Genomic DNA, 26,249 nt, shown 5'->3' with positions numbered 1-26,249 from the left:
GAATATCCCCCTCTACTCACCAAGGATAGACAGATTTGGAGAAGCCTTAGGAAAAGGCTGCTAACAGAAGTTGGCACATTTGAAGCAGATTGTTAAACACAAGTTCCTTTGCCCCTGGGCATTTTGCTATTGTTCAACAATCAGCCTGTCACAAGCATGCTTCATAATGCACAGAAAGGTTTCTGACCTTTCTTGGTGCTGCCATGTGACCGTAATGCTGCACATGGACTGCAAGGCAATTGCATAAACATGGTGTCTTGGTGGAGTTTAGCTCATTGAAAGCCTGATCAAATAGAGGAAAGCAAGGAACACGTTGGTGCAGGAAGTATGAAACACATTGTGCTTAAAGTCCTCATGCTGCATTTCTTTATTTCCTGAACTTTCCAACGTAGTGACTCAGTACCTAAATGTTTTCACCTTCTTTGCCTCTTTTCTTGAGGCTGATGATTATTTTTACATCTGGATTTGTTGCCTTTCAGACTTAGCTCTCGTACAGTGCTCGGAGTCTCCCAGGGTGAGATCCCTGTGAGAAAATGTCAGCCTGCATTTTCAAAGCTGCCTTAGAGATTTGGAAGATAATTCCCATTTAAATAATGGGAAGTATGTGCCCCACTCGCATGTGTTTGTTTTTAATAACAAAAAGGAGCTGGTTCTACACAGATGTTGGTCATTGTAGAGATGTTTTAATTTTTATAGCACTAGCTTCGACTCTTTACAAGCTTAAAAGTTGTGCCTTCATAAAGGATGTGAAATTTTGATCCCATTGCAGTTTATGCCTCTCCACCCTTTTCCTATCTTCTGCATACCCTTCCATCTGTGACCACTGTGATATCTTCTCATGAGAAGTTTGAAACTCTGGTTGACATTGTGGACCCTTGGAGTGTGGGTGGGGTCGGTGGAGTTAGGACTGTCTTCAACCAAAACCCACAACTGCGCTGCCGTTCTGATGTACTTTCCCCTACTAAAATGCACGTTGTGCGATATGCTGCTGAACGGTGGAAGCCTAGTTGCAACTGATGGCTTTTGCTTTTTAAAGACACCTGCAGTTTCACTTTGGTTCTTTAACCTACCTTAAAAGCACATATACTTTTTACTGTTTTCCAGTCCTCTGCCAAGAACATTTTCCCTTAAGCAACTTCAGTCTAATTGCATTAATCTGGATTCAGACTGCTTGATAAATCTTGTATGTTTTGAAATGTTCAAATACGGCCATGTCCTCATGAAAAAAAAAAAAAAAAAAAGGTGTATATTTTTAGGCGAGGGAATGGTGTGAAAAATCGGCAGCTCAAAGGGAACAGCAAGAAGAGCCTGGTAGTAGCCTGGTATATAAATCTCCCCAATTTGTATACATAATTAAACGGAGCAGTGAGAACCTGACAATATTACTGTGCTCTGCTCTGATCACCCTGTTCTTACTGTTCCATCACATCGTTTGTTTTAGTGAGACAACATATTGATGACAAATGTGGTAAAAAAATAAATATATACTATTCCGCTTAATTACATTCATCCTGAGCTTGCTCAGCTGTGCTAGAATCTAGAATGCCTGTTTTATACAGGAAATCACCTGATACTTCAACATAAAATCTTCCTCTATTTAAGTTGCAGTACAAAAGGCATTTCATTTCCCTTTCTGCTCTTGAAAATATAAACTTTTTGTGGCACTAGAAGTTGATACAAAAAGAGACAAGTGAACATTATGGTTATTATCTTGTTCATCTTTCTTCATTTCCACAAGTGTGGGATGGAAGGGATTTGGGAGACTTTAGGTTTGTTTGCTGCCAGTTCCTACAGAAACAACAAATGCTTTTCATCAGTCATCACAATGGTGAAACAGATGAAAAAGAAGTCGTGACTGAAGTTTAGAACATCTAATTTGTACATCTTTTTTTGCCAGTTAATTTCTGCATCCTAAAAACTTGAATAATGATCAAAGATCTTATGATGCCTTCTAATAAAAGGCAGATTTCTGAACCTACTCATTTATTTCTTGTGACTTCATAAAGGGGGCTTGTTATTCCTGTTGTTTACTGAAGTCTTTGTAAAGCTTTCATCCCTCCCTTTTTCTTTAAGTGCAAATGTCAACCGGGTCAAGATGCAGTAACTCAGTGGGCGATGCTGAGACTGACAATGTACTGCTCCCTTGACCAGTGGCTAATGCCAACTGGAGTTGACGCAGGGTGACGTGAGGGTTTTTTTTTTTAATTCTGCTAAGAAAAATGGACTGGAGAGCAGATGACCCTTAGACTGCCGATGAGATTTGTCTAGACCTAGCTGTGCTTGCTTTCAAAGCTGCGGAAGGCTCCCGTTCTTGACAGTCTCCTCATGGACAGGTTGTCCCCTCTGCTCTCTGGTCTCGAGGACTTACTCCTCTGGAAGGGGTTTCTCAGGCCTGTTGCGTTTCGCTGTCTGTCGAGTTTGTCGCTGATAGAGTAGCTCTTCCGCGTGTGCTGTGCATACAACATGTTGGACTCCTCTGCAGAGTAGCTGTTGGCCCGCTCTATTTTTGGAAGTGGGATGCTGTTGGCCAGAGTTCTTGTAGCATTGCCATCTTGAGGAGATAAGGGGATCCCCTTCTTGTCTTTGGCCTCGATATCCTCATGATCAGAGCTGGGGTGGCTTAGTTCAGCTTCTCTCTCTGGGTGGCAGCATCCCAAGTCTTCCACTTTGCCTCCAAGACTTCCAGGGAAACTGGCCCTCTCCGCGATGGCCTGGGGAGCACTCACACACCTCGTGTCTATGCAGTCCGTAATGCTTGTGTACTCTGCTGTTTTGACTGGGACGCCAAGGCTGCTGAAGTAGCTTCGAGATGGAGAGAACATGAAACTGTGAGATTTCACAATTGGCGTTTCCTCCAGAATAAATGGAGCTGTAGCCAGATAACGACTGCTTTTAGATCGTTCTAAAGTGTGATACAAGGGAGGGTCTGAATCCCACGGGATTTGGCAATCTGTGATTTGCGAATAGTCTGAAGAAAATGCTCTTGTTTCTATTCCAGAGGTTTCCTCGTAATCAAGACTCCTGCCAGAAATTTTTTCGCCAGGTATACTGCTAATGTACGCACTGTTAGCTAAAATGGAAGAGGCTATGTGAGCCTGCAGAGCTGCATCTCCGGTACCGAGAATATTTATGGAGCTGTCAAGAGGCTCTGTGTCAGAATGCATCTCATCCATGGCAGAAACGTAGATGTCTATACAAGATGAAGGCCGTCTGGAGTCTGGGGCAATTGACAAAGTGCTGGTAGGGGCTAAGGGAACCTTCCCTTCTTTTGCTATTGAGTGGGAACTGATAGCCCGATGCAGGCTTGGCGATCTTTCCTTAAAAATGCTTTCAAACTTTTCCAAACCACACTTGTCCTTCATATTTGTTGCATAGAAAGAGTGGCTTCGCATGCGGGGCATGATGGTAGGAGATGTTGGGGACATGGACTCCTCTCCTGTGGGATCTATGCTCTCTTGAAGCTTATAAGTATTTCCTTCCTGACTATTGAAGCTACTCTGCCTCACAATGTATGCTGCATCAGTACAGTCGGATGAGGTCCTGGATCGTATCTTGGTTGTCTCACCTCTCTCTATGCCCGTCAGTTTTTCTAAGGCAGTAACCATTCGTCCCATCATATCTTCCAGCTGAGCAAGCCTGATGTCAACGGTCTGCAGAGAGGCCTTCATGCAGTGCTCTCGCTCGTTTACTTCTTCCAGTCGCATGGCCATGTTCTCTACCCTTAAAAAAGGGAAGAATTAAACAGATTAATTTCTACAAAGCAGTGATGTTCAGCTAATATGTCACCAAAAAAAATGGGACAAAATAGGTCTTAAGCCAATCTATACCACCTCATCTGCTTCAAAACACTGCTAAAAGAGGTTCAGCAAACAAATACCACTCACTCAGGAAACTGTTCCAGTGCGTTAAACCGGGGGTGTCTGCTGTGATGTAGAGGGTGTTTTGGGTGTGCCCTATCCCAGGGACAGGGGTTAGTACAGAAATGTTACTATGATTTGCTGCCTCTTTGCTGCCTTGACATCTAATTAGGTTGTTACTAATGAATAACACTTAAAGCAGACGCCACATGACGTTGTCCCCAGTTGTGCCACAGGCAGGACTGCAGCAGTTAACTGCAGAACTAAATGAAGTAATGAAAGTGGGCAACGTGCCATAGAAGGTGGTTAACATCCCATTTTTTTTCTGGTGCTTGCCCCAGATTTACATCAGCTGGTGCTATGTGGACCTAAGGAGATAGTTTCTTTGCTCTCTGTTTAATTTTTAGCTCAGATATGTAGAAGAAAATGTATCAGCTATTGTATTGAATGTAGGTAATATCAAGTAAAGTATGCATGAAAACTGCAGGTTGGAGAACACTGATCAAACCAAATACAGCCTACAATAGGGCACACACATGAAGATTGCTCCATTACTCTGATTGTGCTGTGGGTAGTCTGTATTAATAGTTTAGGATAGAAATGATGGATTTTAAAGTTATTTATTAGCTACCTGTCATAATATATAAATAAAAAGTTAGATTAAAGTATTAATAGGTAATAATTGAATGTGTGATCTTAGTTTAAACTTCAGTGTATCAGTTCTACACTGTTGATCTGTCTCATTTTGAAATGTTTTCAACTTTAAGGTGTACTAATTTATGCCTGTGGCTTTCAACCATTTCAATTTTCTGGCTTCTAAAACATCTCTACTGAAGGATTCATATGGAGTCCTCTAATTTTACACAATGAAATTGCCTTTAGCACCTATGAAATTTCTTCTCATAATTATTTTCTCTAGTTGTAGTCCCTAGGGTAGACCAGGGGCCTTCATTATCTGCCAAAGAAGTATTAAAAGCAACACATTTATATAGTTATCTTTGTCTGATTTTTAATGCTACAATTCTGGTTTTCCCCATTCCTATAGACACTGAAAAATGAACAGAGAAGTGACAAATGCCAAATGGCAGGATTTCCACACTTTCACAAGTCTCTTACTCTCTGCCTGTTAGTGCAATTCATACTGAAATGTTAATAGGCACCCCGTCAATTGTACCCAGGATTTCTGATGAGATAAATATCATCTTCTACTGCTGATAGTTGAATTTCCAACAGCATGAGTGACCTGGAACTGGCAACACCATAAACACTCTTACTTGCCCTGGGGGAAACCAGATTTTAGCAACGAATTGGGAAGCATTAATGCCTTGTTAATTAATGCACAAACTTTAGCTGGTGAAAAACTGAGGTCTGACTACTTTGTGGTGATGAGCAACAGCAACCCGCCCGCACAAGAGAGAAGGGAGGAGTGTGACACCACTCCCTACACGAAGTCTCACATTCCTGTGAAACATGTGCTTTTTCTGTTGAAGATCGTGAGTTTTGAAAGCACAAGAACAGCAAATCAAATGAAGCAGCAACTGTATTGCTGTCATAAGACTTCAATAGATGAATGATGAAGTAATCACCACTAAAAATGAACCAGTAGTTTCAAAGAATCTCATTCTACTCATTATCGTTTAGGCACCAGTCTACCTCTAGTTCTACCAACTTCTCCAACCAAACAGATTAATGTTATTGCAAGCACAGGGTATAATTCTGTAGTGAGGTGAGAGGCCAGTTTATATGGGAAGCAGTTGAATTTTCCCTCGTGTTATTAGTTATTGGAACTGCTATTTTATGAAAACAATTATACTTTTGAAATATTTATCAGCTAATAACTGAGTGCCTCATCACTCATTCAGGTTCTGTAACAACTGCTCAAAGATGATGAACAGATACAACAATTTTAGCGCTGTCAAACATATGGAACAATTTGATAAACCCCCTGGGTTTTCTTTGAGAATGCCCAGATTACGACCAATAAAAAACATTCACCCCAGCAACAGTTACCCAAGAACTGGAACGAATTTGTATTTTTTGGTTGTTTTTTTTTTTTTTTCCTTTGAGGGATGTACACAAGTGAAATAATTTTTAAAACAAACGTAGCCATTTTATTAATTGAACTTGGCTATATATTTTTATCTAGAATGTGAATAGAACTGTCCATAGTGAGGTAAGTTTTGCATCCTGCATTCACGTGAGGGCTATGCAATGCTACTGAACACAACTAATGAATCCCAAGAAGAACCTAGAGTTATACCTTGCTGGAACACATTCATATACTTGTCCTGCCTTCCCTGAACATGATCTGTTAGCTACTGCCAGAGGCACAGAGTGTAAGTGTATTGCTGGCCAAGATGAAGAGAGACTTTGGAGTTACGTGGTCTGTTGGTTGCTATGGAAGTAATCAGAGATGTAATTGCACTGATAGTGGGAAATTTATATAGAAACTCAACAAGATAAGGATAGTGCAGTCTGGGTTCAGAAACCAGGGGTAACCAGAGATGTGCATAGATAACTGAGAAGTACATGCATGTATTTACGCTGGGAAGCTTGAGCGATGATGATCTCCTCCAAACTCAAAGCTACTAGCTGAATTTAGTCACCTTTTATTATACATATTGCATATGGCCACTCCCAGATTTTTTAACAAATACTTATTCTTTTAATTAGTGATATTCTCTTATATTAATTTGGTGTTCAGTTCTGCAATCATTCATCACACAGAACAGCATCATGCTCTGGGAGTAATCCTACTAGAAACAGGATAAAATTACATCAGCCAAACACTGTGGACATAAGAGGGTACGTTCTGGAGAAATACAGTCATAATCTGGTCCTTAAAATGTTTTAATAAGTGAAATTTTCAATTTTCCCATATTGTTGGATGATCTTCCACTCAGTGAATAGGCAGCTAGAGCTGTATTTCCTTCAGGAACAGTTTTGAATTAAAACACCACTTCAAAATGAGAATGCCCAGGTTTGGATTTTTTTCACCATATGTATTAGAGATAGCATAAACCTTTTGGCAAATCCACAATATCCATGTATGATGCCTCCATTGCACCTGTGGTTTTCCTTACAGCAAGATTTATGCAATGTATGAGAAGGTGCCAAGCCGTCCTAACAGATGGGAATGAGAAAAGTAGAAGAGGAGGCTACATGTAAAGTGTGCATGAAGCGTGTTCTGCTGAAGCTCAAAAATTTCTAATAGTGAAACAAATGTGGACTATTTGTGGACAATATTCAGTAACCAGGAAAATAATAAAACGTCAGAACTGAGAACCTGGCAAAGATTTTATATTACCTGTGACGAGCCTTTTTAATTATGGTTTGGGAGATGATGGCTTTTGCTGGCATTCATTTTGCTTATATTTATTTTTAACTTTTGCACATCAGTTCATCAATAATTTAATTGAAGTAATGATTTAAGGGGAGTAAGGCACTCTTTTCAGAAGCAGACATCTTAATTGAACGCTAGAATTAGGTTCACAAGTCCCTCTGTGGAACCGCGTCCATTTTTAAGGCATCATTTATACTCAAAATTGTTTTCAAGTGCCACAAAGACTGTAGATACTGAAAATCACTTACAGGGGTATCCGCCCTGTTTGTTACAGGTGACTGTGGAATGGCTTTATTTAAATAAAACATAGTCATCAGTTCCCAAGCCTGTAACAGGCTATTGGTACTTTGCCTGACATCTTTTGGTAAAGCATTGCTGATGCAAGTGGCCAGCCAATTTTCCCAGGTGCAGTGGTTTCTGCAGGCTAAGGACATTGGGTTGTCCTGGCTGCATTCCCATCTGGAGCCTAAAACCGCTTAACTCTTTGTGACCACAGAGAGATGCTGCTGGATTCACAGACCTTTCCTGCTGTCTCTCTGCATGTGTGGCTGGACCTCGTGGGCTCAGTAGCCGCCCTTTTACCAACCCAAACCTATTTCTGTGCGCTTCAGCCTGCCATCTCTGAAATCAAGATAATAACTATGTCTTCATTCACACGGATGCTCTTACATTGCACTGCAGACTACAGTGCTGTAGTAATGGACACCATGTAGTACCAAAGATGACATAATAATATCTACTCCAACCAGCTTATCTGCTTTTTAAATACTGTTAGGATGTGACCCAGCTCCCTTTGGAATCAACAAGAGGTTTTGCATTGGGTTTGAAAGAGTCGAGACCTGTCCATATGGAAAAAAATGCCTACTGAAGAGATTGTTTTAGTGGCTTCATGCCAGATCAAGAAAAATAATGCAGTCTTTTTTGATTATATTATGCATGTCTCTGTGCTGGTCAAAATGTGCCTCTGAAAGTTTCACCGTGATTAGAAAGGAAGACTCTCCAGGAAAAGTTGTGATTCTTCTGCTGCAATGAAGTGAGTTTGTCCAACTTTGCGTTCCTCACTGGTCTCCAGGATATTCATCAAGATTTGCCTAACTTGATAAATGCAGTTAAAGGAGAACCTTACAGCTTTGTACTGCTTTGTATTTTTCCGCTTAGTGAATCACTTCCTCTGACGTGTGTCACTAACCTGCTGATACTTCCATGTCCCTGTGTGAGATCCTAGCTAGCGAGATACTTCTCCAAGTTACTTAGTACTTGGAGTCAGGGAAGGACAAACATCAAGTGTCGTTTCATGCTTTGAATTTCTGAAAGTGAAAGGACCAGGTAAAGGAGAGATTCTGTGCGGTGACACTAAATCTGGACACATCTGTGGTGTTCTTTGTTACAAGAGAAGTAAGGTGATTGCTGAACCAAGACAGGCCCCGCAGGATGCCAGGGTGGAGTATTGCAAGGTAAGAGTATAAACTCCAGCCTGTTGTAGGTGAGATAGACAAGTCGCTGTGGTCCTGACCCAGCATGGCCACCAACTGCTTAGCTGAAATCGTCCATTTACACCCAAATCAAGGAGCAAGAAACAGGACCTCTTGTTCTTTTGTTTTCCTGAGCTCCAAACCTTGCCTCAAAGCAAGGCTCTGTTCCCATCTCCCATTTCCCTTCTAGTGCTAGCCCCCCACTTCCTCTTCCAGGTGTACTGGGCTTTGCACCCACAGTGTGCAGCTGTTCTTCCTCCAAGCAGCACCTGGGGCACTCTGGTAAATCCAGCTGCAAGTAGGAGCTGCTCAGGCAAGAGGTGAGCATATCACAGATGCATGGAGGAGAGGGAAGGCAGTGAGCGGTCCAGGTCCAGGTGCAGGTACTTCACACAGGGCTTGTCCCAGCCCTTGCTTCTCTTTGAGCCTAACAGCATCCTCAGCTTCTTGCAAATGAAAGGTCTTCAAGGGGATCTTCACTCATAATTGCAGGGCTTTCTGGCTCAATTTTACTAGCATGTAAAGCTGAGTTAATTGGACAGGTGGTTAAACTGATATCTCATGGCTATAATGTAGGTATTGTGCTTGGTCTATGACTACAGGCTAATGACTGGACATTGGAAGAGAAACAGTGTAGTCTTGCACCTTCTCTGTTTTCTTTGCTTTACATCTCGTTAATTGTATAAAGGCATCTCTAAATAGAAACTGTAATGTGGAAACCTGGAATTTAAATATTTGAATGTTCCACAGGCTAGAAAAAAGAAGTTTGGTGTTTTAGATTTAAGAACACTTCAAGGGATACTCCTCTGGCTATAATTGCAGGCAAGATGGTAGACCTGGGCATCCAGTTTTCAAAGCGCATGTTATTTAAGATACTTAGATAGCCCTGATTCCTCAAACATCTTTAAAGTATTCCTGAGATCTTTGTAGTATTTGCACTTGTCTTGTGTGGTAGAGCACTGCAGCTGGCTTGGCAAGCAGAGAAGAGAGCTATTATGAGATGAGAACTGTGTTCACCTGGGATTTCATTGCTGCAAGTCCTAGTAGTGTGCAGGAGTCCAGGAGTGGCCTCTGTCCCCCATGGGGCTGCTACCTGGGTCTCCCTCGCAGAGCTGGGGCGTGCTGCTTTCCACATTGCACTGTTGGCTCAGGTAGATGGATTTTTAAAGAGCTGTTTTCTCTGGGGCTCAGGTGCTTGTCTTCATTTAGGACTCATAATCATGAACTCTCTTCTGGAACGAGGTGCTTTAAGCAGTTCATTTAAAATAGAATAAGGGCTCTTTCCTATAAAACAGGGCCAGCACAGAGTGCAAAGGCAGACTGTTATGTATTAATTTTCAAGGACTTAAGAGCACTTTCCTAATGTAGGAGAGGTCCCAGCTGGATTAATTCTCATTTGCAGAGGCTTCAAACATACCTCTTCTTTCCTTGGCTGCCAAAAGGAAAACTGTGCCCGAACAGAGATTTGAACCTGCATCTATGATTTTCAAGTTATTTCTCTGACCACTGGACCATCAGAACACAAGAAAAAAGGTACTTAGTTTGACCACAGATCAATTTAGCCCACTATGTTACTTTGAAGCATGTGTAATCTTCCCCCCACTACATTCTCCAGTCTTTAAACGTTTTCTGCTTAGGAACTTCATGGGCTCAATATGATCTCTATGTATTTAGCAGTCCTTACTGGATTTCCCTTCCATAAGCTAGCTAGTCTCCATTTGAACCCATGTGGACTTTTACCTGACATCATCAGCTTCTGTTAGACCTCATCAGCTTTCAAGAATTTGCTCTGTTCCACTACTTACTGCATTAAAAAATCACCTATTTTTGTTTATTTTGAACATGGGCTCCTGCTAGATTAGTCTGTTGCTTCCCTGTATCTTGTTCTAGGAGACACAACAAACAATTGATTTCTACTCACCCTCTCCTTGCCCTCATCATTATATAGACCTCATTCATTTTGTTCCTTATTTGTCTCTTCCAGACCAAGTAGAGCTGGATTACTTGGCCATTCTTTATGAGGAAGCCATTCCATGCCTTACCGTACTTCCCCTCTAATACCCTTTTCTAAAATATGTTCTTTAGGAGTGCTGCTTTCAGTAATGCAGGTGATTAAAGGATATTTTATCTGCTAATCCTGCTCTGGGATAGATTTATTTCAAAAGCAAATTAAAAGTGTGTTTCCTTGCCTACAGAAATCATATTTTAGGCATAGCTGCATCAGGGGCAGTGCTAGAAGATTATGTGTAAGAAAAAAGAGTGTTACGTCTGTGTAATCGATTACGATGACAACTCACCTGACCTCTGTTATTCAAGTTAAAGTGGAGTATTCGGGGAATGGCGTATTAAGTGATTCATAAGTTTTATGAATATCTGACAGGATATTGCCCTAAAATATTTATTGGTAACAGTGCTATGAATCAAACAACAAACTCTGTCCTCAAAATTTAACTCTGTTGCTCAGCTGCTGTGTGATGAAAACATATAGGCACCACAGCAGATGAACAGATTTATGAATTTTTAGGACCAATAAATTTGAAGCCTGACAACTTTCACTAAATTAACGTGTTACCTTTGTCCTCTGTGCATTTGCTTGCTGTGGGTGAAATGTCTAGCTTACCTAGCAAGGCCATCCTGAGACAAGTCCCACTCTTTACCTGAATGGCTAGCAGGTCAGTGCTGTTGCTGTAGTTTTCATTTACTCTCCCATTGTATTCTGACCACTTATACCCTAAAGTTCTGCTTTAAGAACTGAAAGGCAAGAACAATTTGTCTTTCTCACTACATCAGTTGTGTTCTAATACATCATTGAATGTGAATGTGGAAAGATTCATGTTTTCAAAACTTACAGGAACATTTACTTGAGTAAAAAAGAAAAAAAAGAGAAAAGAAATTAACCACTTTTTACCACTCTACTTTTAGTTGACTTATTAAAAAATACCTCAAATATTTCCCTTTTCAAGAAAAAGAAAGGAAGGGTGAGAATGGCAACAAAAACACATTTCCAGATCAACTTATGAGAGAACAAACAAACAAAGTGCACCTTTCTGAAGTGACGCGGATTCTTTCATCATTGGAGGAATTGAATCTGTCATCCTTTTCTCTAAAATATTCTTCTATGCACTGCTCTTCAAAATCATGGACTTTTTTCAATTCATCCTCAGTTATGAAAAGTTCTGTGGAAACAATGCAAAAAATGTGATTTGGCAAGTATTAACACATGAAATTAATTACATTCTTCTTATTGTGGAATTCATGGACTAAACTTTCAAAAGCAGGCTTCAAATGTATCTGGCATTTTGGTATGAAAGCAGATAGATGCAGCTAATTACCAAATTAGTGGCTTCAATTATATATGATTCTGGAGACAGAAACATTTAAGCAGGCAAATGCTGAGCAAACATGAATGTGTTTTGATTGCATGAGATCTAAACACAGCTGCTGGTCAGGTCCTGAAGAGATGGTGGGAGCCAAAGCCCACCTGTAACCTAATACAAATATAATCAAATTAGTAGACTGCTAGGAAAGGAGTCCGAGAGTTACAGAGGATCTATTTGACATGGCAAGAGCTGACATCTGCAGGCAGCAGCAAGGGCTGTGGCAGACGGTGTGATGGGAGTGGGAGGAGAGCAGCCTGGTTGCGCTGGCATCTCCAGTGCCATCCCATGGCTCCAGCTCCCTCCTCCCAGAGCAGTGGGCTGTGGCATGGGCTAATGTTGGGGAAGAGATGCACGTGCCTTAGCTGCCTGCCGCTGGCATATGCATAGCGGGAAGTGGAGATCTTCCACTTTGAAGAACTAGATAGAGAAGAGTAGAGAAAGTGTTATCAAAATAATCATCTGACAGGTTTTCCATCATGCGTATGGGAGTTCATATTAAAGCGTCTGGAGAAACTGCTCCTCCAGTCTGAGTCAGTGTCAAGGAGAGAACATGTGTCTACAAAATAATTACTTCTCACCATCTCTCAGTTTATCTAGGCAAAAAGCGTGTTGGGCGGAATTACGTGCTGTTTACTCGAAAAGTAGGAATGGTCTCTCTGCATTTTCAGCAATAAAACTGAGATCTCGAAGTGCGATGGACTGTAAGAAGAATCCCAGCAATAACAGATCTCTAGCAACGGCAAAACAAACCCCTTCACTTTGAAGGAACGAAGGGAAGAACAACCCCAAAAAATCACAGAAAAACATAGCCTCATCAATGCTCTGAGGAGAGCTAAGGGTTGGGCAATGCAGAAAAAATGAACTAATCTGAGTAAGATTTTTGCAGTTAAAATTAGTTCTCTGCTGGAAAGGTTATCAAGGTGCTGGACTTGGCCTTCATTCGTGTCAAACACTAGATATTACCAAGTGCACTGGAAAATCCCACTCTGTAAATTGTCTAAGGCTTACTTAATCCATAGTCTCTCTCATCTGGGTCGCTTTCATGCTTCCGCCATCTGCAGCAGAGGTGTTGGAATATCATAGTCATATGGCTGAAAATTATCAGAGGTGGTGGGAGAACAGGTCTTTCGTGAAATGTCATGATTAGCTGGTATCTTTGAAACTTCCATACTTGGTTGGATATGGATTTGACTTCAAAAAATGTATTGCTAGAAGGCAAGAAGAGGAAAATAACATCAGATCGAAATAGATTTGGGTACTTTGCTGAAGATGATGTAACAGCACCCTAACTAGACACATTTCACTAATAGTGGCAAATATTCCCTTGTTGCAAAAAGAGGAAGAAGATCAAAATAAATGAATAAGTTTGTGCTTCAGAAAGGCACAGTGGCAATCAGCCATTGCAAAGTATCATACTACTGTGTATGTCTGCTCTGTACAACAACTGAGTCTTACAACAACACAATGACAGAGAAAATATTTTTATTCTTGTTTTCCATATTGGGAGTGAATGATGCCATGACCGAACTTTAAATTTTTTTGGCTTCTCTGCCCTGATTCTCATTGGGTGTCTGTCCTTGGAAATGAAGCCATACGAAGAACTTGGCATTTTCCTCACTCCCTGGAGACAAGCTGCTGCCTCTTTCCCTCTCATCCTCACATCCTCTGAAAGTGGGTCTCGGACAAAGTCTTCAGTTTAGCAGCCTTCCTAGGTTGTGAATAATGTCCACCCCCCACAAGTCAATACTTTGAAATGTGTCACTCACTTGAAAACAGCAATGAGGAGGTTCACCAAAAGGATGTTTGCAACCAAGAGGTAACAGGCCATGATGGCGGGAACGATCCACGCTCCTGTCTTGCAAGGAGGTAGCTGGATTATTTTGCCATCTTCTCTGGTTTCATTTTGACCACAAGGAGCTGGGAGCAAAAACGCAAAAACATGCAAAATGGGAATGAATCTTATTTTTTCAGTGCTTTTTACAGAAATATTTAAATATTTATAAAGGCCTGCCTGCCAAAGCAGTATCTTCCAAATAACAGTGGTGTTGATGCTCCCCCCAAGAAGTATGCACTTGCTATCACGGAATTTACAAGCTACAGTTCTTGTTATTGTATGTTATTTGTCATGAATATCAGGATATTTGCCTCAGAAATTGCAGGAAACATGCCTGGTGTGAGTAAGATGCTTGGTTGCATACAGCTAAAATATCCTGGTACTCTGGTTGCAATTAGTGGCTGTGCAAGTAAAATGATCAAAATGTTTAATCCTGGAAAAAAGCTTGTGTATTTTTTTTTTTTAATGGTGAAAGCTTGGTCTTTTTTGATTGATGGAGGTGGATGTGATAAATAGCATAAGGAAAAAGAAGTACATGGAAGTAAATTAAAAAGTAGACATTTGTTGCTGTGCACTGCACTGCCCTGAGCCCCTCTGGGACATACTCATAATGACCCTCTGCTATTAAGGACTTTTGACTGCATGCCTAGAAACAGTGGGGGAGATTATCAAGTCTTTGCTGTACCAGGGAAAGGGACATGTAGGCAGCAGAGTTGCCACCTGTTTCTTCCCCGAAAGCTTTGGAACCAAAACCTTCTCAGTATTAGTGTTGTAGAAGTGAAGCAAGGGGAGAGAAAACATTGTGAAATGTTTTTCATTGCTTATTTTTTTACCTGCCTTCATGTGCTGTGGTGGCTGATCTGCATTTGCAAGCGTGGGTTCAGTTTATGCCTTTCTAGCCTCAGTCCTAGTGGTCCTAAGTACCTCTGTAATCAACTCTTCAAGAAAAAAACTGAAGAAGCAGCTTTCATATACAAACTATCTTAGTGAGCGCACCACTACAGCTAGCTTCTCCTTGTCCCCTTCAAAAAGAAGTTTAAGTTTTAGTACTGTCTCAATTCCCTCTGATATCAACGAGAGTTTCCCACTGACTTCACAGACAACAAAGTTTGCCAATGATGTATGTTTTGTAAAATTCCACCTTATGTCAACAAATCCATGATTTCCAATACCAACTATTACTTCTTCTCAAAAAGGTCCTTCTGAACTTGGTTCACAGAACATGGGGTTCAACTGTGGGTGTCCATATTGGCAATCATATATTATGTGAGATTTGGGTGCTTGGTTTTGGGCACTACATATAGCTTTTCGGTTATTACATATAGAAATATTATAGCCATATGGGATACATGATACATTAGCTTCAAACAAGAACTCTCCCAAAATATTCTACTCACGGAAAAAGATACGTCAAAGCCAAATACAAGCAATACTACTTTTACAAGTAGCTCCGTTGTGCCTGGACCCATGGTGCCAGCAGTCCTTCCTACTTACAAAAATACATTTTATTACTGGAACAGGCTGAGAGTATGCAATTCTTTATTTCTCAGAAAGCATCACCTTGCAGATTGTTTTAGGTTAGTGCCGATTTCATGCTTCCCGCACTGGTCCAAGCAGTGTTTTCATTCAGATGTTCAGAATGCCATCTGTGAGCTGCTGTGGGTGTGGGGCAATGTGAACTCAGCCTTCACCCAGCAGAAATTGGGACACTCAATACCTCTTGGTATGAGCACTCAGTGTGAGACTTACATTTGTGTTTGTGTGGAAATGCTAACTTGATGCTGATTCAGAACTACAAAGTCCAACACAACACAGTACCAAAACCTGTCATGACTTCACCAGTTGTGCAACACTCACTCTATCAGTTGATGAAACCTGTTGCCCTTTTGTGTGCTGAAGAACAGAAGAAATAATGTCTTTTGTAGCAATAGGAGAACTTGGTAAAAAGCATATTTTAAACCTTAGATCAATGAGATCAAAAACTCACCTCAAAGTCTGATTATAATTCTATTATACCATTTTTTTTATCAAAAAAAAGAGAATTTAATCTCAAAAACCTCCCAGCTTTGACAACTACCAAGACAAAAATGATTTTTCCAATTTTATTTGCCTACAACAGAGTATTTAGAATATCATTAATGCATCCCTCTGGGTTTATGCCACACAGTGATGGCCAAATTAGACTTCCTACAAAGACAAGTTCCCATAGTCTATTCTATACATGCACAGATGTTTGACGTGTCCTGAAGATTTTCAAAAGTTTTCCTTTTTTGCTTGTTCTGTTGTGGGAATACTAATCTCATGCCTTACTTTATGGAGAACTAAGCCACTGCTTAAAGTTCACATCTTCAGCTGCATGCAAAAATGTATGATGTGTGTCCAAAATGCAGACACTTGCATTCCACTACACATCACTGAACGTCTTCTTCCATCTTTAAACAGTAACAATTTTAAAGAATTTTTTTCCCCACTATTAAATAAACTGTTTATTTAAAATAATTACTCCCAGGAAACCAGAAACAGAATTTTTTCTCTCTATGAAAAAGAACAGAGGACTCTGGCAGGAGGCTAAAAGTAGCAATGATATTGTTTTTAGATAATGAAGGTAATTGTTTACATTTAAGAAGTTAAAACTCTGCTTGTAGGGTTCAAGAAGACTTTGTTACCGTAACCTGGGACAGTTTGCCTTCCCCATCCGAGTATGTAGAGTCCCAAGGATGTCTTATCTCCTTGATACAGTAACCTGGGCCAGGTGACCCTGCATGGGCACCAACATGGTGGCCAGCTGCGGATCTCAGAATTCGGCCAACAGCAGCTGCATTACATCAGTGATTTCGCTAAAGAGTAAAACAGGCCAGTGCATACGCGTGATATATTAAGCAGTGCAAGTGCTTTCCCTTGAGCTTCACTCCCAAAGGGGGCTCCACTGCGTCGGGTCCCCATTTGACTAACATGGGTGCCCCGGGACTCCCACCATGGTAATGCTGCACTTTCCATAAATCCAAGGTGTTCACTCACTGAGTGCTGTGCCTTGTCCCTGAGGGACCCGCACCTGCCTTTCACGTGTAACAGGGTTTGGCCATTTTAATTATGTTTGGAGAAATGCAGCACTTGTCGTAGCATGTGCAGTAACATATTGTCATAACAAATGTTTACAAAGAACAGTTTTAACATGTATGAAAACATAGTCATCTTTTTACACTACAGCCTTGTTTTAACAAAAAATCCCTAGAGTAGTACTTAATTCTAGTGTAATGTTTGGCTGAAGCAAATTCTGTGAGTATAACTAAATGCCTTTTTCAGGTAACTGAAAAACCCAATCAGTCTGATACCTACAGGCTACTGGATGAAGGTCAGACAGTAAGGCCTGAACTCAGGCTTTAGAAAATAAATGGCTGGCGTTTTAATTTCAATCACACACATTGATGTGGCTCAGCTTTCCAATATTGCACCCTGACATCTGTGGATGTACATATTTTTCGCATCTCTTGTTTCCTTTTTCACAATCTACTCCTATGCTTATTTTTCCTGCTTGGCTCCCATTTACAGTTTCCTGTACGGGCCTTTCCTGCTACGTACCGAACTCTTCCTCTTTCCTGGCCAGCAAATAGTTGCAAAGCAAACAGCAGTAACCCACGCCTCTCTGTGTGTTTCAGGCCTAAAGCGGCGTCAGGAGCTCAGGAAGAAGTTGCTTCCCTGCTGTAATTACTGTTATGACATGGGCACGGCTCATTTTTGCTGTGCATTGGGTGGAGGGCTTGGGAAATAACGCTTGCAAATTTCGGCGTCATGGCTCTTCCCCCAGCTGCACCCTTCCAAAGCAGTTGTGGGAAATAATGGAGAGAGGAAAGCACATCATTGAACCGCTTTGTTACTAAATAGCCTTTTGCCTTTTCAGAAAACCTCACATGTGAAAATGGATACCGCTTTTACAACACCGGTTGATTTGTTTGAAAGCACAAGAAATTACGGAATGAGTTCGTATGATCACAATTCTAAAGAATAAGGAAACCATAAGTATGTATTAACTAACGTACCAACCCATCTTTATTTTTTTTTTTTTTAATTCAAGTCTGGACATTTTAAATGCAATGTCATCAGCCTGTTTATGAGTATATAGGCACCTTCCAATTTTGATCTGCACTGAACTCAAAAGGATGTGAAAGCATTTTGTAATTTTTTAATTGAATGTCTGAGCATTCCTACCACCTTGTCAGGCTGGTAAATATTGAAAAAAGGCTAAGTGTGCTGCCTGGGGCTGTCCACTTCTTCACTGACAGAGAAAATACTGAACTTTGTGAGCTCTGAATCTCACACCATTGTTCTGTTCATCAGCAGAATCATCCAGGGAATTGAACAGTGTCTCATTACTTCAAAAATGTTGCTTTAACTACAGTGTCGTGACCTTACATGTTGCCTCTTGCCCTCAGCCACATTAAAAATTACTTTGAAGTGTCTCTCCAATCTGCTGGTATATTACTCATAATTTATAGTAAATTCCTGTATTTTTCTTTTTTTCTCTGGTGCGTTCTCCCTCCTGCTACCCCCCACGTTAAAAACATCCAACCAAATGGAACCCAAAATATAACCTCAGAGGAGTGCTGGGAAGGGGAATACTGCAACTTAGCCCAGAGAGACTATCAAAAATGGTGTGTAGGCTGTGCACAAATTTTATCCATCCTCTGTCTTTGTCTAACAATGCTAAAAATACTGCCTGTGCTTCAGAGCTGCAATACAGATGCAAAAAAAAAAAAAAAAAGTGCAAAAATATGCGCATACGCACAGGTATGATTTATTCTGTTTTGTGCAAAACTACTCTGTTTGTTCTAATTCCAGAATGATCCACGCAAATGCCAGCCCTTACGGGAAGCTCATATGGAGACATGAAATGCATGAAACCTCTAAGATTTTATAGAATTTAGTATAAAATTTTCATTCATACTAAGAAAACTTCAAGAACTTAAAAAAAAAATAAATCTAACAGACTAAGAAATTTGAAGAATTAAACCAAAAGTATTTTCTAGTAACTGGACCTTTGAGCAGCCTGGTCTAGTGGGAGGTGTCCCTGCCCATGGCAGGGGGTTGGAACCAGATGATCTTTAAGGTCCCTTCCAACCCAAACCATTCTATGATTCTATGATTCTAATTATACCTTCCTCTCAGGTTCATTGGAGAGTTAAAACCTGTGTATAATTGTCTCTCATCTTCTGAAACAACTGCATTCTGGTTACTCAGCATTCCTCCAATACAAGTGAAGGAGAAGGAGGCCCTATCTTTTTCTCTTAAACTGTATAGGTTTTTCCAATAAGGGAATAGGTACAGGGAACAAACACAACTCAGACTGATCTTCAGATTCCAGACGGCATTTGAAATACTGTCAGCTGGAAAGAAAATCCAGATGCAAATCTGACATGTGAGACACCAGACAAATCTGAAAAACAGCCCAAGCCAAAAAACCCAAACCCATGTTGGCTAAAAGCACTCAGTTGCTTTGCCTTCTGAATATAGGAAAATGTGATTTCTAGAGGTGACCGCCACTTCTCAAGTTGCCATTTATGTCATCTGTCTGCCTTTTTTATCAAGCAAACTCACTCCCTGAATAATCCTTTCCTCTTCAGTATGTCTTATATACTTGACTATTGATAGTATTCTGGAGGGGAAGATAGCTTGGTAAGGTGAAAACAAAGTTCTTTGCATGTGAAAACTGTGTTGTGAATTTTTTTTAGCTAAAATTGCCAGCAATAGTGACAAAGTAAGTGAGGTGAACTGAAGGAGAGATTTTACAGCATCTGTGGATTTCCTTCCTAAAGCAGCTAAGTGGCTGCCTGCTGCCCCATGGATCTCATCGGGCAGCACAAGGCTCAGCTGGATTAGGAAAGGCAGCATGAAAGTGAGACAGTTGCATATACCGTCACCAATTCCGACCTAGATCCCCCTTCCTCTCCTAGTTAACGCGGCTGTGATGAACTGTCAGTCTGAGAGGAACCACTTTGAGACTGGTTTTGCTCTCTTTATTGAATTTACCTGAAAATTTGACTACAGTTCTAAAAGATTTACTCTGCTCCCCCCCCAGCTTTTTTCTTCCAACCCTTGGTTGGTAGTCAGGAATTTGTAGGAATGTAGTATTTCTGTACCTCACTGAATAGTCTATTCATACTCCCAGAAGTGAGGATATAATCTGTCCCCACTTTTGAGTTGAAGATGAGATCACATGCCAACAGGACACTAACGCACACACCAGTTAACATATGTATTTAAAAAATGAAATGAATACAGAAATTATGGTAAAACTGTATAAAACATGCATTATTTTCGAGTGAGGCATTTCACTAGTGTTTTAACAGTGCAGTGTGTTAAGATAAAAATCAGAGTAGACCCACTGGATGGACAGGCTGCCAGGTGATGGGATGTATCTAGACATTGTGTCTGGTCAGCCTTAATGGCATACTTCACACATCAACAGAAAATGAAAAAAAAAGAAAAGTAAGTTTTAGAGTAGCATACTTTTTTGTACATTTCTCAGGCACTAGGATAATCTCCAGGAGTGTGGCTCAAATGTATATGCATTTCCAAGATCAGCACTTTTGCTGAATCCCAAACTTGCAAATAACATTGCAATATTAAACACCAAAATATAAAGAAAACCACAAAGAAACCCTTTTGGTTTGCTAAAATAATACTAATAAAAAAATCTGCTCCAGGCCATAAAGTTCAATGGCAGTTTAGATGTAGCATAAAAATTTTAGAACATGTTTATCTTATTTGAGAAAGTACAAACACTGTAGTACTCTAACATGAATACAGTGGCTGATTTAGCTTAGAACAACTTGGAGAATATATATAACAACAAATTTACAAATAGTGAAAAAACATAGGTATCCTAGTAAAACCTTTTGGGTGCCAATCAGGTCATTTGGATTGTATAACAACATCACCAACCATTTGCTCATGCTCCCAGTCTATTCCAGAGGTAACATTTTTGAGACAACCGATCCTCAGACAGACATGACATATTGCACACATTTTGTGCTGAAAGAGTGGCAGATTCTAATTCCCTGCATCATCTGTCTCTCAGGAAAGAGGAACTAGGTGCTGCTTTTCATTTTGGCATCACCACTTCTGCCGCAACTCCTAGTTTCCTTGACACAGACAGAAAAACAACATGTCTACACTTATAGCTGGAGTTGAAACCATCAGGAATTTTGCTTTCCCTAAACCTCAGAAGTAATTACACTGCACCTTTTTGCAAGGTTTAAATCTTGGGCATCTGAATAACACACAAGACTACCCCTAAATCCTCATGCAAGGGTATGGAGCCTGCCACCCTATTTTCATACTTAAAAACCATGCTTCATTCAAAGACACTTTTGTTTCTCAGGTTTTGGCGTTCTAAACTATAATCAGCATTTCATTAAAAAAAATACAAGGAACTTTTTATTCAGCCAATTGCCATGTTTGTTGCACTATGGTAGTTACTTAGTACAACATCAATAAATGGCCACTTGTAGAGGGACAAATAAAATTATGCTTGTGGAAGAAGTCATAGTTTAATGGGATAAACCTTTATCCCTCTATTACGCTTTTGGAGCAAGATGAAGTTTTATACCCCCAGCTATTATGCCTTTGGAATGAAATGTATTTATAAAAAGAAAAGAATAGGAAAAAGAATAAAAATAAGGAAATCGGGTAAAAACTTAGATTCAAATGAGAAAGCTTTATGATTTTAGGTATTTGTTTACTTCCTTGCATGCCATGCTACCTCTGAAAACAAAGTGGGGAAGTAAACATAAAAAAGAGGTTTCGTCGGTATCCACAGTAATGATTCTGTGCTAACCAGGAAGAAGAAATGAACATGGAACTGCTGAAATGTCTGCCATGTGATACGTATACATCTGCCCATCAGGAACTCCATTAAGTTGGGGGTCATTATTGATGATATAGATACATTTATTACCTTAAACAGCTCAGGAAAAATCAACACCTTTTTTCCATTCAAACTTGGTCAATACTGAAAAAGTAGACGATGAATTATGAAAACACTGCCCTTTTCTAAGGTAGTGCATAGAATAAAAAGGAAAATCCTAAACAGAGCTTTAAAGGGTGCCATCTGCTACTGGAAAAGAGACTCACTTCTAAATGCTGCCAAGGCTTACACATATTTAAGTAGGAATGATGAACATCAGTTGCATGTCAGTGTTTGCTAAAGATACATTGTTTGTGATTCTTAGTTTGTTCATCTACTGCATTGTTTCTCATGACCACCCCTCTCCATTGGCATAACGTGCCAAGTGGCACCAGGAGGCTTAATTTAAATAGAAATCTGGCATTTTCCTGATCACCAGCCAAATGAATCCTGAGGAGATAGTATATGAAATACTGGCTTTTGTTCTGTTTGCACGGACGTGAGCACAGTCTTGCCTTCCAATAAATAAATAAAGCAAAATTCTAATAATGGATCTACTGTTCCCAAAGAATTTCATCACATGGTTTAGCATAAAGGTGGTGGCAGTGAGAAGGTAACAGAGAAAAGAAAACACATTGGTTAGATCCTCATGAAGTGTAGGAGCCAAAGGTCTAACCCAGTATTATTAGACTTGATGCTCAGTATGAAGTTAGGTAAAAAGTATTTAGGTCTAAAATCAAACCAACGGATGAGAAAACAAGAAGTGACTTTTTATATCCCAGGTATACCAACGAACTCATGGTGGATACCTGGGAGGGTATCCCTGTCACTCAACTGGTAAAAAGGAACCATTTGAAACTTTCTTTCTATGCAAGATAATTTAGCATTACAGATTTCTGGTTAAATAATTGTGAAGCGATGCCAGAAGCATCTTCTGAAACTGGTACCCCAATATTAGCTGAAAAAATATTTTTGTGACCATTCTCTGTGACGAAGGAGTTCCTCTAGCCTGAGCCATTTATTGAGCACACACACATGATCTAATAGGACATCACCTGATCAAAGTTGGATACCTGACTTTGGAGTATGAGAATCATAAACTTGCTTACGGTCTATCTGGTCTGCAAACACTTCCCCATAGATCATCCAATAAGGCATGTAAAATATGTTTTTCGCCAGCTTCCACGAAGGCTCCTCATTGGGGAAGAGAATAGCCTGTCTTGCGACACCAAAGCTCATCAGAACCACCAACATGATGATGACAAAGTACATCATGTCTATCATCTGAATGTAATGACAGGAAAAGACAGAGAAAGAGAGAGAAGGGACAAGAATTAGAGGAACTTATTTGTCCATATTCCTATCATTATATGCTGCAAAAAAAGTTGTAAATCTTAGAAACAGAATTTTCAAAACCAAATTTTGAAAAAAACATTCTCAGTTTTACATATAACAAATTTCATTTTCGAAGAAGTGAAGTGGTATTATTGTGTCCTTGGTTTTACCCAGTGTTGCTTTTCAGAACAATTTAAATGTTATGAATAGGCTTGAAAATACAAGATACCATCTGGTCACACCAATTGCCTGATCAAGAATATAGGTTCAATGGAATCAGCAGCCTGGTCTGGGCAAGGGTCACGAGATGATGTATTGTTTATAGGCACCTAGTGGCAACTGTACCAAAACAAAAGGGCTAAAATGGATTATTTTATTCACTGGTAGTCATTGTCTTGGAGCAACGAAAGAAAGCTGCATCTAACATAAGGAGTAACGGGTGGCAGAACAGCCTGTTAACTGAAACATAAGGGACACCATGGTGGCAACCAGTGAGGAAGGAAAGCTGTGATACTGGCTGGACTAGAAATCAGCTTGGTGGGGGAGTCTGACAAAGGCCATATTTAAAAAAAAAATAAATGCAGATAACACAGACACTCAACTGTATTCTTATCCATTGTTGAAGGCCTCATTAGCATATGCATAAGTTTAATTAGTGCTTGCAAACAGGGCTTACCCATTCAAAATGTTCCTGGAAAAAGTGGGACAGCAATCCTAGGAGGTGTGGAATAGAGGCTGAAGATTAGAAAAGGAGCTGTGCTAGAAAAGACCCTCCGGAGATCAGAGCAATGGGCATCAAGCAAGTACAGAAGAGATGCTTTATAACGCAGAATGAATGTGGAAAAATGGGAGTCCTGTAAAATCCCTGGCAAGATGCCTTTAAAACCTTTAGTTACAGGCTTACGTATAGGCCTTTAGTTATAAAGCTTGTTACAACAGAGCTGTTTTTCACAGCTTTGGATGTAACTTTTTTCTCTGGCCAAAACTGGACCCCAAGCTCGCCTAAACCTTATAAGTTTTAATCCTTTCAGCCTCTGCATTTTCTGGCTCAGCTGCATTCTGCTTTCCCTGGGAGGCAGGTGTGTGACCAACCGGCACCTCAACTGGTGGTCTTACCACTCCACGGGGGACCTGCTGCAGCTCAAGAGCAGGGCTGCTCATGACAAGAGCTGGTGGAAGAGGGGACTCATTTGCAGCAGATGGATCTGGCACTGTTGCAGAGGTTCTTCAGGTTTAAAGAACAAGGAGAAAGATCTGAGGCCAATGTAATGCTGGGAAACTGTTTAGCAGAGAAAAGAGAGGCATACAGAGGAGCAACTGGAAGAGGATATTCTCATATTTACTGAGAAAGGCTGTAAGAGAAAGACACCTGTAGGGCAGGGCTCTGGTAGGAGAGAATCAAGGAGCTGGAAAGGAGGAACTGGGGACGAGTGAAAAAAAGCAGGGGAAAACAAAATTCTTGACGTCCATAAAAATGCAGAAAAGAAAGAAAAAAACCCCTGTGGACATGACAGAGGAAAATAAATGCCTTAAAGAATTAAAAACCAGACAAGTAAATCACCAACATTCCTATGTTATTCCAAGCATTAATCTCTTAAGAAAATCTGAGTGGAGAGGAATTCCAGATCATTGTACCTCAGAGAGCATTCTGAAATGGGAAAGCTGCATAATTACATTTAGTTCTTACTGCTTTTAGGGAAGGAATTTGGAGATGAAACCTGGTTCCTCTGTTTTTCTCTGATGAAACTTTTTTCAGGTAGAAATATATAACATGATATGATGTAATGTAATACCTATTTTAAAATGTCATGCAAGCAAATAAACATAATGCGTATTTGGTGGCAATTTAAGACAATTTCTTAAATACTTCCTGTGTTTTTGCTCAGGAATCGCACAGGTTTGACCTTGTTGCAAGAAATAAAATTTTCAGAGCTATTCTCTATTCAAGATGCATATTAGCTTTCCCAGTCCTTTAACTGGGTATCTTTCTAAAACCTCAGTAGCTTGTCTGAAATCCAGTGAAATAGATGGGCGAGTTTCCGCTGACTCTAATGGGCTTTGTATCAGGCCCTTTGGCCTGTAGGGTCAAATTACAATTGCTATTTCAGCAAGGCAATGGCCATTTCAATCATTCTGAAGAACTCATTAGTGACCTATTTAAAAAAGTGATAAAATTAGGAACTGTTAGCGTGGTTTTATGAACAACTTGGCTCCATTTCCCCTTTTTTATTTGCAGAGATGCTAAGAAAGTGTAGACATCCCCACACAGTAAGGGAACTGATACACCTCTGGCTCTCTCGACATGCCAGAGTGATTTAATTTCATTCCCAAATGAAAGGGAAGTAACTCTAACACTGTGCAGAGTTAGCACAGAAAGGCACATTATAATAAGCATATTCTGTTACTGAATTTAGTAGATAATAAGAGACTTGGCCATTCAGCTTCCTCCTCCTATCCTCACCTTTGTTTTAGGCCATTGCTTTTATACAACACCAACCATTCCTGCCCTCGCTTACCTTCACTTGCATATTTGCTCAACATTTATGCCCAGAGGTTAAACCTATTATGGCTATTTTGTTAATGTAGGGACAGGTGAAGAGAGAAAGTTCCTTAACACTGGAAAGATGAAAAGAGTCATCTTTCTCCTCCTGAGCCTAAAATTTACTCACAATAGAAGCCCAGGATAAAAGCTCGGGTATTAAATATGAGGAACGCAGTAGCTGTGAGTGGCTTACTTTGTAGAAATATGTATAACCAGCCCAATGGTCTCCATAGTACTGAATGGTACTTGCAAGGCCATGAAATGAAAAAGACGGAACCCAAGGAGGTAAATAGACGCGTGATTTAAACAAAAATACACAGGGGAGCCCGCTGCAGCTTGAAGCAAGCAGGTGCAGCTCCCAGGGAAGTCTGTGCATGATATAAATGGGCTGGCCGTTACACAGGGGAATAAGCTGGCCAGAAAACAGATGTGAGAGGCAGATTTGTGTAACTCAAACCAGTTGGGCATTGCATGTGTGGGCAAAGGGGATATGTCAGAGTTGCTGAGTGCGTGGAAAGTTGGATGAGGTATGAAAATCAAATAACAGGAAGGCACAAAATAAAAGAACTTCCCTCTTTTAATA

The 26,249-nt window shown here is 40.3% G+C and overlaps 1 protein-coding gene across 1 annotated transcript in view; it reads right to left on the bottom strand.

The window, feature by feature from the left end:
• Positions 1-2,270: 2,270 nt before the first annotated feature.
• TRPM3 (transient receptor potential cation channel subfamily M member 3) overlaps positions 2,271-26,249 on the bottom strand; it is a 415,507-nt gene continuing 391,528 nt past the window's right edge. The window contains exons 23-27 of the mRNA XM_054184768.1: positions 22,899-23,073; positions 13,819-13,969; positions 13,061-13,260; positions 11,716-11,848; positions 2,271-3,720 (exon numbers count right to left, since the gene is read on the bottom strand). Coding sequence (XP_054040743.1) covers positions 2,271-3,720; positions 11,716-11,848; positions 13,061-13,260; positions 13,819-13,969; positions 22,899-23,073 — 2,109 coding nt within the window. The remainder of the gene's footprint in view (positions 3,721-11,715; positions 11,849-13,060; positions 13,261-13,818; positions 13,970-22,898; positions 23,074-26,249) is intronic.

This window comes from Rissa tridactyla, chromosome Z (assembly GCF_028500815.1).
Source record: "Rissa tridactyla isolate bRisTri1 chromosome Z, bRisTri1.patW.cur.20221130, whole genome shotgun sequence".
NCBI classification, from domain to species: Eukaryota; Metazoa; Chordata; class Aves; order Charadriiformes; family Laridae; genus Rissa; species Rissa tridactyla.
Note: the sequence above shows the minus strand (reverse complement) of the source record. Positions and strands in the feature narration are given on the sequence as shown.